Raw genomic sequence first — 22,657 nt, 5'->3', positions numbered from 1 at the left:
TTTGCCTTGGAAAATCTATGATGTCAGATACTGATTTAAGAGTTTTTCTGTGTATTAACTCATTTTATCCTCAAGATAATTTTGGCATTAGGGAGTACTAGCCTCTTTTTACAGTTATAGTGAGTGCAAAAAGGCACCATACAGCTACAAAATAGTGGCACAGGGATCCTAGTTTTTTCATTTTATGAAACCATAATGAAAAAGTTTGGTTGTAGAGATTATGCTAAAAGGGACAATGTGGCAAGGACACCCAGCAGCAGAACTGAGTTTACATTAGGTCCTTAGTGATGACCAGCTTCTAATCACTTTGGGAATTTTTCTCTTCCATGTTATGGGATCCTCAGACTCATGAAGCCGTCAGAGATCTTATGTTTGAAGATGAAAACATTTGGGTCAATTCTGGCTCTACATGGGAAAAATGTCCAAGCCTTCCAGCCTGACATTTGGGCATCCTGAAATGGTCCTAATTAGCACCCTGAGCCCTCACATGCGACATGGCTCAGCCTTGTCGAACATTCTAGGGCTTGTCTGACCACACAACTGGTCCTATTGTCACCTACCTGGACTGCCTGTCTACCCCCTCCTTCTTCCTTAGACAAGAGGATTTCCTAGGTGAACCCACCCTTGTCATAGAGAACTTGCACATCTTTGTAAGCAAAACACAAGTACATGCCAGTCTCCTTCGCACCCCAGTGGCCATGGGGCAGAGAGCTCACTCTGTACCTGAGTTCCCTCCAAGGTTAGGGGATAGGATCGTTTGCTTCTCTCTCACCCACCACAAAGCCTAAGAAAAAGGAAGTGATGAGGATCCTGTTGGATTGAGGCCACATTCTGTTTCAGAGAGAAATAGGGATGTCCCTTGATGTAGATAGTTTAATACTTTCTTCAGTGACAAGTTCTTCCTTGGAATCAAACTTAGTGCTTCTCCACAGGCACCTCCAGCTGCCTACCCTAAATGGATTGTGGATGTCAGCCATGGGCAAAGTTTGTTCAACAGACTTTTCTTTAGTTTTTTAAATCAATCTCTCTCTCTCTCTCTCTCTCTCTCTCTCTCTCTCTCTCTCGAAGTGAAACAGGCCTTAGACTTCAACTCTCAAATCAGGTGACCATCCCACAAGTGGCTGATACTATCTGTCACTTCTGTGAACAGGGCCTATGCCATGTCATTCTACTGCAGGGAACAGAAACCGGGCAGACCAAGCTTTCTCTTGGAGCAGGTGGCTGGGTCTGGTCTCAGAGTAGTTGCTGGTGGCCAGTATCAGCAATCTGAGCACGTCAGCAGAGTCTGGGTGAATTCCCGGGATTCGTGCACTGATTTTGATTTTCTGAGGATGGCGAGTCTGGGGTTGTTGATCAGGGTCTGCAGTAGGAGCCACCTTGTCCTGGACCTAGCTGAGTTGCAAGGACCTAGGATAGAATCGGAGCAGACAAATCAGGGGTTGGAATGTTTGGGGGAAAGTTTACCTCTGCTGTTCTCAAAGGCTTTTAGAAGAACTTCCTAGAATGTGTAAAGTATGGCTGAAAGAGCTAGGTCAGAAATTGCAAGCAACAGCGAGGTCAGAAGGATATGAACTGTCTCACAGACCTGGATGTGTATCTCTAATGCTGAAATAGCAATGAACAATTTGAGCTCTACAGGGGCAGGAGAGCCTCAGAGAGTTTGTGGAAGCAACAAGATAGGCCAAATCTGAACCCCACTTTGGAGGGCATTTGGCATGTGGCCTGGAACATGGTTTGGAATATCAAACAAATGAGACGTAGAGGACTCCACTAATAGAACTAGAGCTCATTTCCAGGGAACAAGTTGGGAGGCCAAACAACAGGACATCAAAGCCTTAGTAGGGTCCTGAACATCCTGCCAGAAGGGCATGTAGGACAGAGAGTGCAGAGGAAAGGGACAGGAAAAGGGAAACTTGGGACATCTCAGAGATCCAGCTCCTGCTGTCTGGGCCTAGTGCAGGGTCCACAGGCAATGTTACCTGCTGATTGGCCTAGGCACCAGTACTTGATCGTCTTCTGCAGTTTCCTCTCATTGTGGCCCGTGATCAGGATGTGACAAAAGCTGACGAGCACAGGGTTGGTATGATAGTGATCCACATAAAGCATGCTGACCCAAGCGCTGAACCCTGCAACCCAGAGCCGGCTGAGTCAGGAGGTAGCTCCCAGCACTGCCAGGTTTATGCTTCAGGATATATCTGAGAGTTTGTGCCCCAGTGATGCCTGTCTTTGCTGAGAATCTAGAAAATGAGCTGTAAAGATCTGGGTGTTTCTTAGAGACCACATTCTAATCTGTCCCTTTTATGGAGAACTGCATGGTCAAAGGGGCTTGTGGCAGCCAAAGCGAGGACTGGGAAGGCCTCTGTGCAGATACTAAATGGCTAAGAAAATGGGTGACAGGGGCTGGAAGGTAAGTAAAAACTGCTTTGGGATTGTCTCAGCAAGGGCTTTGGCTATAGAGGATTTACATGGAACAGAAGTTTATTTATTTATTTATTTATTTATTTATTTATTTATTTATTTGGTGTGGGGTCTTGCTGCATCCTCAGACTCATAGTGATCCACCTGTCTCAGTCTCCCCAGCATTGGGATTACAGGCGTTTGCCACCATGCCCAGTTTCAGGCCAGCACAGTGTGCCCAGGGTTCCAGGGCCAGCACAGCATGCAGTACTGGGGATCAAACCCATGTCTTTGTGTTTGCCAGGCAGGTGCTTAGACCACTGATTATCTCCTCAGCTCCAGAACATTTTTACTTAATAAATTTTCCAATGAACAACACTAATTCTTTTTTTAATTTATTCTTTTTTTTTTTTGGCAGAACTGGGGATTGGACTCAGGCCCTTGCACTTGCCAGGGAAGCACTTATTCCACTGAGCCATCTCCCTGGCCCGACACTAATAATGCTAAGATGTGGACTTTCTGAAGAGTTTCATAAACTAACTGCTGTTTGATAGAATTCACTACTTTGGCTAGGACTCCCTTACACCTCAAAAGCCTGCCTTACCTCAGGCAGCACATGTTTCTACCATTTAGCTTTACGTTCTCCCCCAGAAACTAAGCTCTGTGCAGGAACAACATGTGAATTTCAGGCTTCTGACCTTCATCTTCCAAGGTAGCTTCCACGGAGGTACAAGTCCAGCCCACCCCAGAGCAGGTAGCCAGCAGAGGCTGGCCACTTACCCATGTCTGCTCTCTCGTAGCCGCTCTGCATGATGGTCCTGTCGATGCGCGCAATCAGCCATGTGCCCAGGATGCAACTGATGAGCAGCCTGGAGAGGCAAGCGCCCAGGCCGAGCAGAACATTGTAGAAGAACAGGAAGTAGTTGAAGTTGTGGAAGGCTTTCCTGCAAGCAGAAGCCCAAGGCAGCCCCTCAGTAGGGCGAGGTGGCTGGGCAGGCAGGCTATGGAGTCCCCCAGACCTAGTGGTGTCCAACTCTGCAGCTCTGTTGCCCGACTGTGTGCCCTTGTGCTGTGTTGTAGGGGAGGATGAGTGGTCACCTCACAGACCTGGAGGGAACGTAGCTCTGGACTGAGGGGGAGGGCCCTGAGCTCCAAGTGGGATGAATGTTGGTGGGAGCTGTGCTTGTTTCATGCAGTCCTTGGGTTCTAAGGCTTCCATGTGACAAGAACGTGGCATTTCCCTACTGTCTGTCATGGCAAGGACCTGTCCTGGTCCTCCAGGAAAACTTCTCAAAGGACCGCCAGTCACATTACTCTTGTTGCCTTTGGAAAAAACCTCAAACTTTATATCCTGGGTGTCAGAGCTCCCTCTGAGAGGGGCTTTTGGAATTTGCCACTTTGGGTCCCCTTCCTTTCCTTCATTGTCCTAGGCCACTGTATGGTGACCATTTTTCATTTTCACTCTTCTTTTAATACATCCTGCTCTTTGCCATTTCCACCTGTGCTGTGGCAGCTGCCACCTCTCCTCTCTGTAGAAAACCCTCCTTTTCCTGTAGAAAACCCTCCATTCTATGTGCAGCTCACTCAAACACCCCATCTGCAGTGAAATTACCCACCCTTCCTTCCCCTTCGCTTCTGCGTCTCCTCCATCATTCACATTTCTCCTGTAGTCATCCTGTTCCCCATGGAGTCTTCTGTCATTGCCATCTGTGTGCCTGTTCCAGTCAGGGGGCTGTGGGCCTCTCACAGGCAAGTGTGTCAGGATTATCTCTTCACCCTCAGTGCCCAGCTCTCCTCAGTGAATGAGTTGGAAAGAATTGCCATGTTCTGGGAATTGCTGTGCTAAGTCATAGTTTAAAACATTTCATCCTTACAATGTATATGTAAGGTAAACAAAAGTATCCCTGAGTGGGAACCTGAGGTTCACAGATGTGTAGTAAGCTTGCAAGGGTCCAGAGCTGTAAGGAGAGAGCCAGGATTGGGGCCCAGGCAGACTGGTTGCAGAACCCACCCTGTCCCTTGCTCCACAGCCTCTTAGAGAACATAGAATTCATTCTAAAACCTGCCAAGGGGAAGAAAAGAACAGAGAGAGCACTGAACCCCTACAGTTACCCCCCTTTCTTCCTTCCCCCTCACCTGTTGTTGAGAGCCAAGGGCTTTTGTTTGTCAGCTGTGCCCAGCTTGGGCTGCAGAAAGAATCTGGCGGCTATCCCCACCTGCAGGATCATGAGGCCCACGACAATGGCTATGGTGAGGCTGAAACAGAGGGCGGGACTGCTGAGGTGTCCTGTTCTACTCTTCCAGAACCTTCTCTGATGCCCATAGAGAGACGAGAAAGATGCTGGCCACCCCCCAGAACAATGAGGGCATCAGCTCTGTACTTTATGTTCATAAAGCATTTCCACACCCATAGCACAAGTCAGGAAACTGAGGCTCACAAAGAGGAGGTGACTTCCCTAAGGCCACATGGTCAGCTCTTCTGGTTTCAGGTCACAACCCTTGATTGAAATTGATGTCCTTTTTTTTTAAAAAAAAAAAAAAAATTAAAATCAGAGGTGGCTGAATAGGTTGAGAATGAAAGAATGGCATGGGGGTTTGGGCATGTCTGAGAAGCCTATGGGAGAGAGGGCAAGGCAGGCACCACTCCAGACTCTCTGGCTGTAGATAAGTGTGGAACTGCAGGGCTCCAAGCAGGGAGGTCCCCAGAAAATGCCTGTGTCGATGCCCCATGCAGAGCATTGTAGGGTAATGGCAAAAGGAGGCCCTAGTTTCAGAGTGCCCAGCTCCAGAGTTCCTGGTCTGCACATAAACACCAAGCTCATAAGCAGGAGAAGAGATGCATTGTGTGCTCAGTGATGTCAGCATTCATATTCATCTTCTAGATAGCTAATGAGGTCTCAGCGAAGAGCAGTCATTTGCTCCAAGTCATGCAGCAGATTTGAAAGTGTATCCAGGCTTCTCTGCCTCCTTCTGTCAAGCTGTCCTGTCCCTTACTGCCCCACAAATTGATTTTCCCATGTGGAAAATGGACATAATGTATCTACACACACACACACACACACACACACACACACACACACACACACTGCTGTGAAGGCCTCACGTAATGGTGGAGAAGAAGCATTTTGTAAACTGCAAAGTTCTCCGCCCCCCATGAGTTGCTATGATGGCCCCTTCTAGGTGACAGCCAATCATGAAATCTTGAGCTGGCACCCAGGACCCGGAGAGGACAGGATGTCCACTGAACACTTACAGCCCCAGGCCCAACCCTTGCAGCATCTCCAGGCCCCGGTGGTGGGTGACAGGGAGGACCAGACCATACATGATCATCATGCCACACAGGCCCTGCATCACGTGGATGATGAGGTAGCCTGCGGGTGAGAGGGCAAGAGTCACTCTGAGCCCCTCACGACCCAGGTGCCCTTCCCTGCAGCCCACCCTGTGCCCTCCTCTCTAGAAGCCCTGGCACTACATTTCCTGTCTTCCCACTCACCTCTGCCACCCTGCTAGGTACAGTTCAAAGGCCAAGTTCTACAGCCTCTGAGCCCTGCCCTGGGGATGGACAGTCAGTTCCTCCTCTGGGTCACCCCCACTGTTGGCACACACAGCCTGAGAGTGCAGGCCAGGTGGGCAGACAATGCATGGAGCATGTTTCTCCACCTATCCCGAAGGTCCTGTGGAAGCAGGAGTTGGGGCTGTTTCCTACTCCCCTCCTCCCCACAGCCAGGCCTCCACAGGTGCCCAGGAATGTGCGTAAGGTTGTACAGGTCACAGGGCAGGACTCACCCCACAGAATGTAGGCTATCTGCCAGCCAGAGTACCTCGCAATGGCTGCCTGGGGTTTAAAAGAAAACAGGGTCCTCAGAGCAGAAGGGAACCTTCAACCCTCTGACCCTGGGCCAACATTAATACTCAGCCTCAGCATGCAGAGACCCCTGCAGACTTACCACACTCTCAGATGGGGAAGGATCCCGGAACTTCAGAGGGAGAAAGTGCTTATCTCCCGCCCACAGTCTCTTCATGTGCTTTCTGGAGAAAATGAGGGAAATTAAGTAACATTCGTGACTATGGCTCTGTAGGTGCATCACCACTGGGCAGATAAGCAGCAAGGCCTGTGCAGGTGGGCTGCAGTTAGCTCACGGTGCTGCCTGTAGCTCACCGTGCAGTTCCGATTTACCCTCAATATCTGAAAGTTTAATACACATTGTAATAACAGTGTATTTGACCAAGTGACAATGGTGATTGAATGCGATAGGTGAGGCTGTGTGTGGCTTTACTTCATTTTGCTTTCTATTTTTTTCTACGACTACTATGTATTATTTAGACACTAAGATTCAAAAAGAGTTAAAAACAGAAACCAATATTATTGATAGCCTAACTGTATAAGAACATAAAAGGAAATAAAAAGGAAGCAACGAGCCCAGGCAACCCCTGGGCCTCCCCACGGGCTAGTCTAGTCCCTGACCCTCACAGGGAGGTCCCACTGACTGCTGTTTCCTCGTCCACACTTGCGTCTGTGCTCTGCTTTTTTCACTCAACATTCTCTCTCCTAGGCTCTTCTGCACACTGCGTGAGCAGTACACTAGCAATTCTTAGAATGAAATAAAGAATGTAGATACTTCAATAACTTTTATACGTATTATACTTTGAAATGATAATGTTTGGTATATATGGGATTAAATTCAATATATTTCTAAAGCAAATATAATATGAAAAAGTAAATTTACTTTTTCACCAGTGCCTAAAACAAAGTTCAGAATTGGATGTATGAGCTTCAGTATGTTTCTGCTTGGCAGCCGTGGAGTTAAATAGGCTACCACGAGCACACACATGCACATACATGCCCACATGTGCACATACATGCACCACATATAAGCACATATGCACACACACAAGCACTCATGCACACATGCATCTAAGTCCAAATAGCTGCAGTGCATATAGAAAATTTCTGGAAGGATACACAGAAAATAATTTGCAGCATATAGCCTGGGACAACAAATTAGGGATACGAGTGGGAGGAAGATGTACTTCACACTAAATACTCTTCCACTAAATATTCTTTTTGGGTGAGAGCATGGACTGAGAGAAGGAAACAGTGAAAGTGAGAGTGAGAGCGAGAGCAGCAGTAGATTCTAAAATTGATACCTGCCTGCAAAATGCAAATGCTCCCTGCGTGATTCAAGCCATCCCCTCTTCCTGCACTGCTGTTCTTGAGATTGACGTTACTGGTTCCACTGAGCCAGATTTACTTGGGAGTCTAATGTCATTTTGGAATAGTACCCAACAGAGATTCCAGAGTATACCAGAAATAACAAGATAACAAGGTCTCTTTCTACAGGAGATCAGAAAGACTTGATCATCCGATAATTGCTTGGTGTGTTATTTAATTTTGTTAATTCTAAGCTTTCTCAACTGTAAGAGTGGAGATCAAAGTACATAGCCCCCAAGATGTAGTGAAATTCAGATGAACATTCTAAGCATAATGTTAGCTCATCATAAAAACTCAAATCCATGGTTGTTATTTCTTCGTTCCTAATAAAGTACATGGCTATCGCTGGGCCTCATGTTGGCTTCATGGACGCATATTAGGCACTGCAGGCACCGCTCAGGGATTTTGAGAAAAGTTTGCCATGTGCATTTCTGGCTAACGCCAAACAAATGACTTCCAGAGTTGTCTTACCTGTAACAGGCCAGAATGTGGAACAGATAGCTCACACATGTGAGCGAGGCGGGCAGAATGGTTGCCACCCAGACTCCTGAAACATGAGAAGTGATATGAAAAGCCTTGAAAAACAAATATAAAATGGAATATTTGAGATGCAAAATCCTGCACTGGAAAAGTCTGGGCCAAATCTATACTTCCTTTACCACCTTTCTTGTATAGTTAACTTTTGTTCATTTTTCTGTTTTGTTTTAGTCATACACACCCTTGATATACGATAGTTCCTGCACATGTAGGAGGTGTACTAGATGTCTCTCCTTTGGCGCTGATATTTTCACTGGACAGTGAATAAAAGGAAGGGAAAATTATGGAGTGCAGACAGGAGACCTAGTCCATGGACAACATTGTTTCACATCTGCCATTTGTGGGAGAACAGGAGTGGCTACCCAGAGTACAGGTATAAGGAGGACTGGAATCGAGAAGTCTTGGCTATTCATTCTTTCATCCTTCAGGAAGTTCTTGACTTCCAGAATCTAATTTGGATTTTAAAAGATTCTGTATTTAGGAGGCAGCGATGTAACAGTGGGGTAGGATGCAGACTTTGCTTTCAAAGTTCTGTAGAAGCAGAATCTCAATAGGTACAGAAAAAGCACTTGATAAAATCCAATGTCTCTGGGTAATTAAAAGCATTTAGCAGGCAAGAAATAGCAGGAGTGTTCCTCAGACTGGACAGGGCTTCTGCTAAAAACCAGCACTGAATGCCATACTGAATGGTAGAAGACTGAAGGCTTCCCCCCAGCCTCAGGAATAAGAAAAGCAATGTCAGCTCTCGCTAATTCTAGTCGCCTTTGTATTAGTGGTTCTAGCCAGTGCAATTAGGTAAGAAAAATAAAATGCACCCATTGAGAAGAAGAACAGCACTTTCTCTGTTTGCTAATGGCATAATTTTGTCCATGTAAAACCCAGGGAATTCATGGAAAGCTATTTGAACTAATAAATGAGCCCTCCGAGTATTTAGTTACTTTCCCCACCTTTGGGACAAAATACCCACACTTAAAGGAAAGGTTTATTTTGACTCATGTCTTTAGTCCATGGTCAGCCAGCTGTAGACAGAAATGGAACAGCATATGGGCACAGCAGAAGAAAAGCTGCTTAGTTTGTGGTGGTCAGAAAGCTGAGGGAGAAGCAAGGAGCTGGGAAAGAAGAGAGACCCTCTGGCCACACTCTCAGTGACCTGCCTCCCTCAACCAGACCCTCCTCCCAACAGCGCTCCAAGTGCCTAATCTACAGGGCTCCCATGATCCACTTTCCACACACACGAGAATTTCCAGGGACACCCCAGATCTAACCCACAACAGCAAGGTTTACAGGATACATGACCAATATATACAAAAATCACTTGTATTTCTATACCCAAGCAGCGAACAGTTCGAAAAAGAAAATGATTACATTTACAATAGTATTAAAAGCTATAAAAATTAAGAATAGAATTAGGAAAAGAATTTATAACTTGTAAACTGATAATTTAAAAGATTTTGAAGGGAATTAAATACCCTACATCAATGAAAGAGTATCTTCTGTTCATGTATGGGGTACGCATTGTTAACACAGCAATACTCTCCACATTGGTCAATGCAGTCTCTACCAAAACTCCAATAATTTGTGAGGTAAGGATCTAACTTTAGTGTGTGATATGTGAATATCCATTTGTTCCAGCACCATTTCTTGAGACGCATGTTCCTTTTTCATTGAATTATCTTGTCATCTGGCCACAACAGTGATCACTGCAAAGAGGCAATTGCTATATCTCAAATCTCACCCAACCCACAAAACATGAAAAACTGCCACAAAAACCTGAGCATGCAGGGGAACGCCTCCTCAGAAGGGAGGGCCGAGAGGGATCTGTCAACAGAAAGGTGAATGGAGATTGGTTCCTTTCATGTAGTGCCATTATCCCACCCGACAAAGACGAAGTGTGTTCAGTTAGAAGTCTCTTGGGGTTTCCGCCACAACAACCACTGAAGAACAGCAGCCATGGCTGTGGCTATCCCATGGGCATGGGCCTCAACAAGGGCCACAAGGTGACTAAGAATGTGAGCAAACTGAGGCACAGCCACCATCACAGATGCCTCCCCAAACACACCAAGTTCATGTGGGGCATGATCCGGGAGGTGTATGGCTTTGCCCACTATGAGCAGCATGCCATGGAGCTGTTCAAGGTCTCCAAGGACAAACACAACCTCAAGTTCATCAAGAAAAGGGTGGGGACGCACATCCGCACCAAGAGGAAGCTTGAGGAGCTGAGCAATGTGCTGGCCACCATGAGGAAGGCAGCTGCCAAGAAGGACTGAGCCCCTCTGGAATAAAGCTTTGCAGAAAGTTAAAAAAAAAAAAAGAAGTCTTTTGGGGCAAGAGGGCAGCTGTTTTAAAGCCAGAAGAGAACAGAATGTAAGTAAATTTATTTTATTTTTAGAATATTTATACATGTGAAAAGCATTTCAAATGGCATGAATGAATACAGGGATGTATTTGCTACCTTGAACCCTAGACCAAGAAATAGAGGTTTGCTTTAAAAATGTGGCCAGGAGGGTTAACAACCTAAGTTTGCAGACCAAAATTGGAGAAAGAGGAGGGCTGCAAGGACAGCCAACATTTTGGCCCTAGCCTTCCAAGGTCAATTAAGACTCAGGACATATGAGAACTTGTACTGTAATGTCATGTAACTCAATAATGTCCCAAATTTTCTGATTAAGGAGATTATGGGGCCAAAGATGAAAGTGATCAATGATGTAGAGTGTGCCTAAGGAGAGTCACATAGAGAGAAAACATTCTCTCAGGCTTTCACAGAGAGCACATTGGCCAAGCAATGGCCATGACTCATCCACATGGCTGACACTGACAAAGGTTCTACAATCTGAGGTATAGGATCTCAGGATAAATCCTGAGGGGATTTCACCGCCCTTATCAGACCCAAAAGCTACAGCTCTTGTTGCATAGGTCCTGCTTTACCTTGGTCTTAACCATTCAGCAGAAAAGTATAAAAATGAAATATAAGAAGTAAAGCCACGTTGTTATGTTGAGCTGTAGGGAACTCAGGTCAACAATTTCTGCAATTGCCAGTGAAGTGGAAGACCCAATACTATTATGGACTACTGGACTCTTTTAGAATATTTTGCTGAGTTAACACATCTATAATATTCAAATAATGGAACTAAACAAAAAAGGGGATATAGATGAATGTCCATTTTGTATCTGTGTATTCAAAGTGGTTAGGATAGATATATAGTTCCATTCTCTTAATGAATAGAGGGATTTGTTCTAATGGTTTTTGTAAATAGGATATCAAGTCCGCATCTTGTACAGCAATTAACCACTAGGAAGAATGTATGCAATGTGTTAATTATTGAAACTGTCCTACCAATTTGGTTTGAAACTGTCTCATTGCTATTTGTTTCTCAATAAAATTATGGGGAAAAAAGCAACATTCTGAATAAACATTTCCCCAAAACATTAAATAAATAAGTAAATAAATAAATTAATTAATTAATAAATAAAAATGTGGCCAGAACAGAGATAGAAGTGGGGATCTTCACAAGTAAAATGTATAGTGAGTATTATTGGAATTAAACAGTGGCACTTCCATTCATAAACTTAATTTTATCCACAATTCTGGCTGCAAACTGAACTAGTTGTGAACCAAGTCAAATTCAGTGTGTAGGTTCATTTTTTTTTTTTTTTTGGAACCGCAGATTGAACTCAGGCCCTTGCGCTTGCCAGGGAAGCACTTATTGCACTGAGCCATCTCCCTGACCCCCATAGGTTCAATGTTGACCTTATGGGGAAATCTGATTTGGTTTGCAACAAATTCATTGGGTGACCAGAGTTGTGGAAAGAATTACATTTATGAACCTGAGGACAGTATACCAAGTAAAATAAACTAGGCACAGAGAGACAAGCACCACAAGGTCCCACTTACTTATGGAATCTAACAAAGTTGAATTCACAGAAGCAGAAGGGGGAATGGTGATTACCAAGGGAAGGCAGTAGCAGAGGAGAGAGCGTAGGAAGATGTTGGTCAAAGAATCCAAAAATGTCAGTGAAATAAGAGAAATAAATTCAGGAGATCTAGTTTTAAAAATGACTTTCAAGGGCTGGCCAAATAGCTCAGTGGATTAAAGCCCCTGCAAGTAGGCAAAGGGGCTGGGGGTTGAATTTCCTGGCCTGCCGTGCTGCCCCCTCCCCTGGACATACTGAGACAGCAATTGAGACTGGGAGTGGTGGTGCATGCCTGTAATCCCAGCTTTTGGGAGGCTGTAAGCAGGCAGACCACTATGAGTCCGATCTAGTAGTAAGACCCTGAACACCCTGTAGACCATTCCCTAAAATACAAAGAAAGAAAGAAAGAAAGAAAGAAAGAAAGAAAGAAAGAAAGAAAGAAAGAAAGAAAATTCATAGGTCAACAAAATGACCTGTGTCTTGACCTCTCTTGTCTTTTTATTTAACCTGGAGAGGCACAAATTAACACATTTTTCTCCAACATCTGCTAAGTAGTTTTAGCACTAGCAGCAATATCCTACCACCACTTACAAATTCCTCGGTTTCCCCCCACAGGTGGCAGAAAGAGTGGGAGCAGAGGGCTTTACCTTTGGCGACGCTGATCAGCTCTTGCACCTGCTGGATGAATGGGGTCAGGATCCCCGTCTGGTTCATATGAGTGATGTAGTTCTCCAGGTCGCTTTCAAACACCTTCAGCTTGTCTCTCACATACACGAACATGCAGAACTCAATGACAATGAACTGGGGACACAGAGTAAAGGTTGGAAGTCTATCCTGTTCCTGGATCAGCCAGGGAATAACATGGATCTCTCTTTGGTTTGGGGCCAGCCTCTTCCAGGCATCCACCACTCTTCTGAAAATGACTCTAGACACCAGCTAGTCTAACATGAACAGACTTGTGCATTTTTGGAAGACCTCATACTCTCTTATTCACTCTGTGTCATGCAAGACCAAGCCCCACAAGGGCTCAAGGGGCTCGCTAAGCATTACCACAATCAATGAAATGAATAGGTGACCCTGGGGACAATTCCAGCCATATCTCCCATTGCTCCCCTTCATTGATATTTCTAAACTGGAGGTGTTTTGTTACAAATGTTGTGCTTGCCCACCACCTTATCACCCTATCCTCATGTCACCAGGTCCTGGATCATCATGCCATTAGTTGTATAGCTCCTGTTGCTATTTTCCTTCACTAATCAAATCAGGCTTACTTCTGATGTGAAGCACAGACACTATTACCCTGTAGGCAGCTTCTCAGTGTAGAATGATCCAATGAACTTCTAGAGCACTTTTATCTATGTCTTAGACCATGACTACCTCCCAGGCCAGGCTTGTGCTGAGTCAGGGCTCTATCTTCTCCCAGCCCTTAGCACAGTGCTCAGCATTCAGAAGATTCTCAGTAGATACTTCAGAAACATCCAGACTCCAAGTGGGTTACTCTCTGCTGCAGAGAACTCTAGTTAATCTTTAAAATCCATTTTCTCAGGCATAAAGCTAGACTGCATTTCCCAGCTTCCCTCATATTCGCTCACATGACCAGGTTCTTGCCAAAGGTAGCAGAGTGGAAAGCACATGTGATACTTCCATCCTGTCTGTAAAGATGTCAGACAAGCATTTCTCCAAGTTCCTTTCCTTCTGTTGACTGCACATGGGTGGTGATGAGATCCTCAAGGATGAGGAAGGAGCACCGTGATGGTTTAGCTAAAAATGTCTTTTAAAAAGCTTGTGTGTTTGGAAGGTGATGGGGTGATGGGAGTGCTGTACTCATCAGCAGATCCATCTGAATGTGCCGCGCTGTGGGTGTAGGGTGCTGTCAGGAGGGGGAGTCTGTCAGGAGGGGGAGTCATCCCTTCTTTGGAAGGGAGTCAAGGTAGTTTGACATGCATGGCTGTATTTTTGTCCCCGGTCCCTCCCTGCTGCTTCCTAGCTGTCATGGCATGGGCAGTTTTCTTCCACCAAGGCCCATCCAACATGCTGGTTCTGCCTTGGGGCCTGCCAACTTCGGACTGGACACACGGGAAACCGAGCTGCATAAACCCTTCCTCTTTTCAGTTGTGGGGGTTGGGTATTTTGTCCTGGTGATGGGAAAGTAATACGCACACACTGAAGAATATTTGGTTCTTGAGTGACCATGTGGAGGAAAGCCTCAGTAGTTTTGCATGAGCAAAGACATCTAGTGTTAAACTACTGAAATTCAGGGAGCTAATAAGAATATCAGCATAACCTAGTACATTCCCTTAAAAACCAAACCATAGGATGCATTTAAATAGATATTATTCTAGTACCTTTTCAGTGAGCAAAAGACAATTAGATTTTATCTGCTATTTTATTCCTAGTATTTAGATGTTGCATTTGACTTATCCATTTTACATTTAAAATGTAAAGTGTGTTTAAAATGTTTTCATTCAACACTGAGTAAAACATTGAGATCAAAACTGTGTCACTACTTAAATTTATTTTAGAAAAAACAAACTAAAATAAGATGGTTAGATTTTTGATCCATTAAAAACATAATACCATAGACTTATTGTAGCTTATTCATTTTATTTTGTTTATTTTTCATGGTGCTGGTGATCCAATCCAGGGCTTTGAGCATAAATTCTACCACTAAGCTATATCTCTAGCCCTTTTAGTTTTCTTATGAGACAATGTCTGACTGGGTTGTGTAGGGTGGTCTCAAATTTGAGATCTTCTTGTTGCAGTCTTCCTAGTAGTTGGTTCTAAAATCGCAAACCACCACATCTGGCTGCAATTTTTATTTTTAATTCTATCAATTTTTAGTCAGTGGTACATTTTATCACATGGATTTTTAACGATTATGCTTTGTTTTATGTAGGTTAATTTTCCCAGTAACAGTCACCATGTAGGTAAAATGTGTTCTTGGAATCCAAATGGTAGTATTGAGGCTTCATGCTTATTTAACTTACCACTATTCAATTCTGATCCAGCTTTCTAGGCTATAATGCTTGCCTTAAGGATTCCACACCTTCAGTTTTCACCACGCTCCATTAATAATATACAAAACGATTTCCATTGAGCTACTCACAAGGTACAGGCAAATGAAAGCCAACACAATGGTTCCGATCATTCTGCTTGGGAACTGGAAGCAGGGATCCCACTCATACACCCTGGTTTGAAACCAAGACTTTTTTTCCTCTCTGTGAATAAAGATACACCAAGAAAAGGGGCTGTGGTAGATAAACAAATGCCTCATTCTTCTGGAAATATCACCATCCTTGTTCTTCATCTCAAAAGCTGAGTATAGAAAAAGAGCACTGGTAGCTTTCATCGTTTTTATCTCCCCTTACTTAAGAACAAAGACCTGAAGAAAGAACTAAGTCTGATGCTATCAATTAATCCCCTGAATACAGCGGCTCTGCTCTACTGCGGAATGTGAGCCTGCCAGCCTCCTCTCTTGCATTAGTCCACTTGGGTTGGTTTCTCTTGTAAGCAAACAAGTCACAAGGCCCTTCTGAGCCTCCCAAGGCCTTGTGGGTGGGGAGGGTTGTTCACTAGTGCTGGTGAATCTCTTCAGTGAAGGGCTGGAGGTGTACTTACTGTGGCGGGGCCTTCCTTAGCAGCTGCTTCACGTGCTTGGCCTGGTGTGATTCCAGAAGCACCGGCTTCGCTTCCTGTGAGAAAAGAGGCAGAGAGGTCTTGGCTCAGACATTTGGCTTTGACGTCACTCTCTTGGAAGGGTCAGGGCCACAGAGGGCAGGAATTTGAATACAAGATTTAGCCATCCTCTGGCAGGTGCCATTTCTGGAGGAAGGAGGAGGAGCCAGTTTCCTGTTCATTGGGTACCTGATCCCCAGAAATGCCAGGACCCTAGCTGTTCTTAGCTCTGTGCCTCCCAAAGCTGCCAGGGCAGCTTTCTCCCTGGGGGATGTGGTTCTTTCCTGTCACAGTTCAAGCCATTGCATCAGCAATGATACACCTCAAGTAACAATGTTATTACTATATATGAAGAGGAGAGTCTTTTGTTATTATTATTATTATTATTATTTTTTTTTTTTTTACTTTTTTCACTATTATTTAATGGCATACTTTGAAGTGTTTACTCCTAGGTTTCTGAGATTTCCACAGTGGCTGCCTATTTTGCTATTTTTTTTTTTTAAATGTAAATATCACTTGTTGTGAGCTCTTGTGTACCCAACATGATTTGTACAGCCTATACAAATCTTTAAATCCTGATTGGCTTCTTACTTCTGTGTGCTTCAGACAAGTCACATCCCTAACCTTCAGGTCTCGTCAGTAAATGGAGAAAATACTACCTTCCTGAAGGTGAAGGAGAGCATTAAACAAAACACCATACGAAGCATTGTGCCTGTCCAGGACAAGGATCCACTAAGGGATGGTCAGATTGATTGACTGATTGACTGATTGATTTGGTAACAGGGTCTCACTATCAGCTCAGATTCATAGCGATCCTCCTGTCTCAGCCTCCCCAGCACTTGGGTTACGGGTGTGCACCATCACACCTGGTTTTGGTGGCGGCACAGCAGCATGGTATGCAGTACTGGGGATCCAACCCGGGTCATTACACTTGTCAGGCAGGAGCTTAAACCACTGAGCTATCTCCCCAACCCAGTATCCTCCTATTGAAGGAAAATTATCTTTTCTTCAATTTGAGCAGTATACCCAACATAGCCTTTTCCCATTAAAAAGGGTACATTCAGATAAACTTCTATATTTTGCAAGAAGCACTACACTTAGACAAACTTTTCATACCATGTAAGCAGTGCCTTCCCAGTGATTACATTTGGGGGAAGCACAGGAAGACCCAATTTCCATATTGAAATCTGGAAAGTTTTGAAGCTATGTGCAGTAACTGTAATGCCTTCCCATTTTGTTATTAAGCACTTGAATGCTGTATCAACCTGTCTGTAAGCCTTGGAGCTCATCTAGTTCAGCCTCCTTCAACCCATAGTGGAGTTGTAACTTCTCACCCACTTGAAGGTATGTGTGGCTAAATGATGGCTTTGCCCCAGAAAATGTCTGAATGGAGGTGAACTCATGGTGGAGGTATTTATTTATTTATTTATTTAGTGATACCGGAGATTGAACTCAAGACCTTGCACTTGCCAGACAAGTGCTTATTCTACTGAGCTATCTCCCCCACCCATGGTGAAGGCTTCAGAAGTCAGTGTAAATGTCACTCTGTCACCTTTGTATGTGCCCATCAGTGATGTTCCCATTGGAAGCTCTTCCGTTAGCCCATGTGACACCATGAGGAAAACACAAGGGAAAGCCCTGCAAATGCCCTCAATGACGTGAATCAATGATGCAGAATGAAGTTTTATCAAGTCAGTGAAATTTGGGAATTTCTTCGTTACTACAGTGTAACCTGTGTTGTCCTGACCACCACATACTTATTTAGAAAAGATAACCAAAGGACAAGAAAAACTCCAGTCAATGAAACAAACCATTCATAGATGACAGAAACCCCAAGTTTTTATTTCACAATGAGGCATAGGAGAATAAAGGACCTCTCTTGACCCCAGCATGTCCTCCAAGCTGGAGCCATTTTTCCCAAACCAGAGAGCCTATACATATCAGGGGGCCTTACTCCACTCAACTCACCACTCTGTGTCCAAGGTTTTGAATCCAGAATGACAGCACCTCCCTCTCAGGGCTTTCATGAGGACTTGATCCAGGTAGCACCTGTACTCACCGCCTGAGACTCCCAGTGCAGGCGCACACGCAGAGCCTTGACAAACATGTGCAGGAATCGGCCCAGCAGGAACGCCAGGCACAGCAGTGATGGCCAGTGGAACACCAGTGACTCGTACCTCCCTACAAACTGCAACAGAAGCAGGGCCCTGGGTGCACGTCAAGTAGGACAAGTTGAGGCTGCCAAGTGAATCTGGGGACACAAATCAGCCTGCCCAGCCAGCTCCCACCAAGGCCTACCTTCTTCCAGTCCTGAAGTCAACAGCATCCCTGCTCCCCAGCCCCACATGCATGGGAGGGCCAGCAGCCTTGCATGCAAGTCTTGGACCCCCATTCTATTTTACGTAGAGAGATTTTGTGTATTTTTTGTCTGATTAGGGAATTAAATGCTCCTTTTGAAAAATATCAGCGAGATACCAAGAGACAGAGGTTAAGTAAGCAACTGAGAGAGAGAAAGAAGAGGAGGAAGAGGAAGAAACAGAACAGAGAGGAAGCAAGAAGGGAAGAATGAAGAAAAGGAGGAAGGTAGGGAAAAAGGGAGGGAGGGAGGAACTAACCTATAATTGCCATAAGACTGAGAGCTGTTTGAGCTGAAGGAAAAGCAGCAGATCTCTCAAGGTAGTGTTCACAGTCTTTCTACATTATCAGTTTCATTTTGAAAATGCCTTTAAAAAATTCATTTTAAGACAAATAACATTGTGGCTAATCTTTCACAATGTACCACTTGCTTCACATTTCTAGTCACAGTTCTCTGCATGAGTAATCAGAGTCTGACGTTGTGAGGCTGGGGTACAGGACAGAGACGTGCTGAGAAGTGGGGGCTCCCATCTCCCCTTCACCCATTGTTCTCCCCACATGGTTATAAGTTCTTTGCAAGCCTTGGTTTTAATGCTATATCATAGCGCATGACTGGGATGAACCGAGCTTTATTGAAACTTCCCCTAAAAGTTGGCATTTTAGAGTCTCCTTAGTGTCTCATCTTTAAAATTATGTTTCCATGAAGACTTTTGAAAACAGGGGGGCAAATCTCATTTTCTTAGTCTGGTTCACTTCATGTGGTTTTTATTTTACTTTTTTTTCCTGAGGCCCATAGTGAAAGGATGAACCAGCTCCTGTCAACTCTGAAAAGGACAATGCATGGCCAAATTAGGAGTTCATGTAGCCTAATTCTTCCATTATAGAAAGAGAAACTGAGGTTACACAAAGCAGAAAGAAACAGGCTTTAGAGTCAGCCAGATTTGACCTCAACCTCCAACTCTGCAGCTTGCTATGAGTTATGTATATTTAGTACTCTTGGGCCATAACTGTCTCACTACAAAGTGGGCATGATGAATGTCCCTTCATGTTGGGGCTGCTGGGAGAGAACACTCTGTGCAAGGGGCTCCTGAAGAGCGTCAGGTGCTACGCAGATGGGAGCATCTTCAGTAGCTCCAGCTCCCCACTTTGCACACATGAGGAAACTGGGGCTCAGAGAGTGGTGGAGGCTTGCCCAAAGGCACACTGCTGCCTGGCCACAGCGTAGTAGTTAAGTAACCTAAGGAAAGGTCAGCAGGTACTTACCTGGCCATGGGGACACTGTGAGATTTGAAGAACAGTGACAGTAAACCTGCAGGAACAGAAACAGAGTTTGGAGCTCGAGTTTGGAGCTCTAGATCCCCTCCCAGCAGAAGTGGAAGCTGTGAAAACAGCCCAGGCCCTGCTGGCCCAGGCTTACCTCCCATTCCCTGCAGCCTTCGAGAGGGCCAGTGCCCTCCACAGCTGGGAACCCTGTTCACTACAAAGTAAGTGGACCCTGAGTTCATGTAACATGCCTGGATGCAGGACACGATCTCTGAATCCTCATGGGCAGAGGAAGAACATTTCTAGAGCTCTTGCTCCCTCTCTTCATCATTCAGGCGGGACACGGAAGGCAGGGAATGCATCCAGGGCCACACGGACACACTGGTAGAAGCAGTGCCTTGACCCGAGTCTTCTCACTCCACGGCCTAGGAAGGCTGTTCCTGCCTCTTCACAACTGCTCTGAAGTCACATGCCTCTGGACCTTATCCTTTTCAAAGCACTTTCCAGGTCAACTTCAAAGCTGGTCCTCATGCCACCACAATACCCAGCCACCCAGCAATTCCCACTGGCTCTTCTCCTGGGTGAGAGGGTGTCAGAGGCTCATGGAAAGGGTCACTCCACACTAACCCATTATACTTGCCATTGAAATTTCTAAGGAGCACATCACTGAAACTTTGAGATTGTAGCTCCTGGTATGTTGGTAGCTCTTGAGCCCCTGCTGGTCATTGGTCATCCCTGACAGACTGGGCCAAGTAACTTTCTGTCTAGTGGGAGCCATTGTCCACAATCAAACAATAGGTGAACATTTAAATTTTCAAATATATATTACAATGAAAGACACACTGCCATTGATCCTCCTGAAAACATCCTCCCATGCTTTAAAAACACTAATCCCATCATTCTTGCCACTTTCTGAAGCAGCTCTGGAAGTCATGTTTTGTGAGTGCCCTTAGTTGAGCTGCTGTGGCTGCCTATGTGTCCTGAATTAATTAAAAATATTCACCTTTTAGGTTCATTTTGACTTTGTGGAAGACCCAGAAGTCATATAGTGCCAGATCTGGTGAATAAGGTGGCCGAGGACACAACATACTGCTTTTTAATGATGACAGTCAGCAGAAATATTCACTGTATTTTTGATCAGACCTCATAATGACACGTATGAAAGAAAACATCCAGAACTGCTTCAGAAAGGAACAAAGAATCTCAGGTCAATTGGTGCAGCCTGTAATCCTAGCACTCAAGAGGCTGAGGCAGAATGATCACGGTTGAGTTTAAAGCCAGCCTAGATTACGTAGTGACACCTGCTTAAAAACAAAAAACAAAAAACAAAGAGCGAAGAATGATGGGATAAGTGTGAAAGGTGAAGGAGAGTATTTTGAGTTGAAATAATGACAGTGTGCTTTTTTTAACTATTTTTTTTGAGACAGGTTCTTACTATGTAATTCATATTGGCTTTGAACTCACTTATGTAGGAATCTTTCTGCTCAGCCTCCTGCATTTTGAGATTATGGGTGTGAGCCAGCACACCCAGCTTGTAATAAATTTTTAAAAATTACACATGCACCATGTATTGTGATCATACTTCATATAGTCTCGGAGGGCTGCAAGCATGTGCTAGACACTGTTGAGGTCTGGAGAGAGAAGAGGCCAGGCTGTCATAGCCCTGAACACCACGCAGAGACATATGAACTTTCTCTGAGGGTTCTGAGAGAATCCATGATAGTGTTAAGAGTAACTGTCAAAAATTTTCCTTCTTACCCCAATGGGACCCTCAGTAGTTTACAGAAATGAACTTTCCTAATACCTTCACTTTGGGGAATATTCTGTTTATGAACAGTCTCATGAGGCAGACAAAGTTGGCCTGACTTTTCAAGTGTTCCAAGAAGGGGCTACATTGGGACTGTGGACAAGCGGCCCCTACCCTCCCTGGGCTCAGTTCTGGGCATAGATGTCCTCAGGGGAAGGTCAGAGGTCACTGCCTACCCTTCTGTGTCCACTACAGCCCAAGGAGTTGAGGATGGAAGCAGGTAGCATCACTTACCACAGGAGGGAGTAGCTGAAGCCAAGGATGGAGCTGACCAGGCGGAACTCTGAAGAGAGGCAGGCAAAGAAGGGGAAGTAGGCCAGGCCGACTTCAATACCTCCCATCAGGAGCACGAAGGCTGAAGAGACAAGGCCAGGGAAGCTGTGAGTTCCCCTCCTCCCTGGTCTTGGAAGAAGTCCAGGAAGCTGACAGAGCTTCATGTTGACTGGAGCCAGGGACCTCAGGACCCAATGCAGTGACTGAAAAGCTCCGGTTCAGGCCAGAGAGGAATGCACCAAGGTCACTCCTTCCTTCGGCTTCAGGCCCCTTTATTCTGTGGCAGGCACTGGGCCTGCTATTGAGATCAAAAAGACTTACTCCTCACGCTTGATTAGCTCACAGCTGGACAGGAAGAGACAGACCCCAGAAGCGAGCAAGTCAAAATGGCTGAGAGTGAAGTGCCCCAAGTCGCCATTAGCAACACAGGCTGTGTGTTCACTCTCCCTGAATGGTAACAGTCCTACTGATGCTGCCACTAATTAGCTCTCAGATGTAGAGAAATCTAATCATGCAAGAAGACTTTCACTGTCTACTTTGAGCTGAGTTCTAGACCAGGCACTAAGCACAGAAGGGACAAGCCAGGTTAATATTTTGAGACAATGATAATCCAACAGGAAAGCCAGGTGGTTAAGACACCTGCAACAGGAGCATATTCCACCTGCCATGGCGACACAGAGAGCAAACTCCAGGGCAGGGGACCAGGGGAGTCTTCCAATAGGTGCTGACTGTCAACAAGACAAAGCAGTAAAGGCAGGAGTTTATAACATGGAGAGAAGTAGAGAGGGAAGGACCTTTCTCATTGGAAGGGCAGATGATGGGCTGTGGCTGGCCAGTGTTTGGGGGATGTGAGTGCTGAGGTCCAAGGTAGAGACCGAAAAGCAATTGCTGTGAGAAGAGCAGGCCCAGCATGTTTATCTCCATGAAGCCCCCTTTGTCCTTGCATATAAAAGCAGATCTAGCAGCTGGGAACATCTGCATGTCTAGGTGACAAGATGCACTGGATAGCAACATGTGAGCAAAGGAAGCAGAGGCAAGGTAAAAGAGCATCCAAAGGTCCAAGAACTAAAAGACTGTCCAATGTCTTGTAGGGACAGGAGGTCACAGGAAGAAGAATAAAATAGGATATCATTAAGCTTTATCAAAGAAATTAATAGGAAATCTTACTAAAGGCAGAGAGAGAGAGAGAGAGAGAGAGAGAGAGAGAGAGAGAGAGAGAGAGAGAG

General features: G+C 45.1%; 1 protein-coding gene across 1 annotated transcript in view; it reads right to left on the bottom strand.

The window, feature by feature from the left end:
* Nucleotides 1-314: 314 nt before the first annotated feature.
* LOC101581252 (stimulated by retinoic acid gene 6 protein-like) overlaps nucleotides 315-22,657 on the bottom strand; it is a 45,622-nt gene continuing 23,279 nt past the window's right edge. The window contains exons 5-18 of the mRNA XM_012517852.2: nucleotides 21,393-21,513; nucleotides 19,352-19,397; nucleotides 17,793-17,921; nucleotides 15,677-15,750; nucleotides 15,165-15,276; nucleotides 12,706-12,859; nucleotides 8,081-8,156; nucleotides 6,345-6,426; nucleotides 6,184-6,232; nucleotides 5,651-5,768; nucleotides 4,534-4,653; nucleotides 3,178-3,341; nucleotides 1,980-2,126; nucleotides 315-1,407 (exon numbers count right to left, since the gene is read on the bottom strand). Of these exons, the coding sequence (XP_012373306.2) occupies nucleotides 1,259-1,407; nucleotides 1,980-2,126; nucleotides 3,178-3,341; nucleotides 4,534-4,653; nucleotides 5,651-5,768; nucleotides 6,184-6,232; nucleotides 6,345-6,426; nucleotides 8,081-8,156; nucleotides 12,706-12,859; nucleotides 15,165-15,276; nucleotides 15,677-15,750; nucleotides 17,793-17,921; nucleotides 19,352-19,397; nucleotides 21,393-21,513 (1,541 nt within the window). The 3' untranslated portion in view covers nucleotides 315-1,258. The remainder of the gene's footprint in view (nucleotides 1,408-1,979; nucleotides 2,127-3,177; nucleotides 3,342-4,533; nucleotides 4,654-5,650; nucleotides 5,769-6,183; nucleotides 6,233-6,344; nucleotides 6,427-8,080; nucleotides 8,157-12,705; nucleotides 12,860-15,164; nucleotides 15,277-15,676; nucleotides 15,751-17,792; nucleotides 17,922-19,351; nucleotides 19,398-21,392; nucleotides 21,514-22,657) is intronic.

Source organism: Octodon degus, unplaced genomic scaffold (assembly GCF_000260255.1).
Source record: "Octodon degus isolate 3935 unplaced genomic scaffold, OctDeg1.0 scaffold00221, whole genome shotgun sequence".
Classification (NCBI taxonomy): Eukaryota; Metazoa; Chordata; class Mammalia; order Rodentia; family Octodontidae; genus Octodon; species Octodon degus.
This window is presented reverse-complemented; position numbering and strand designations above follow the sequence as displayed.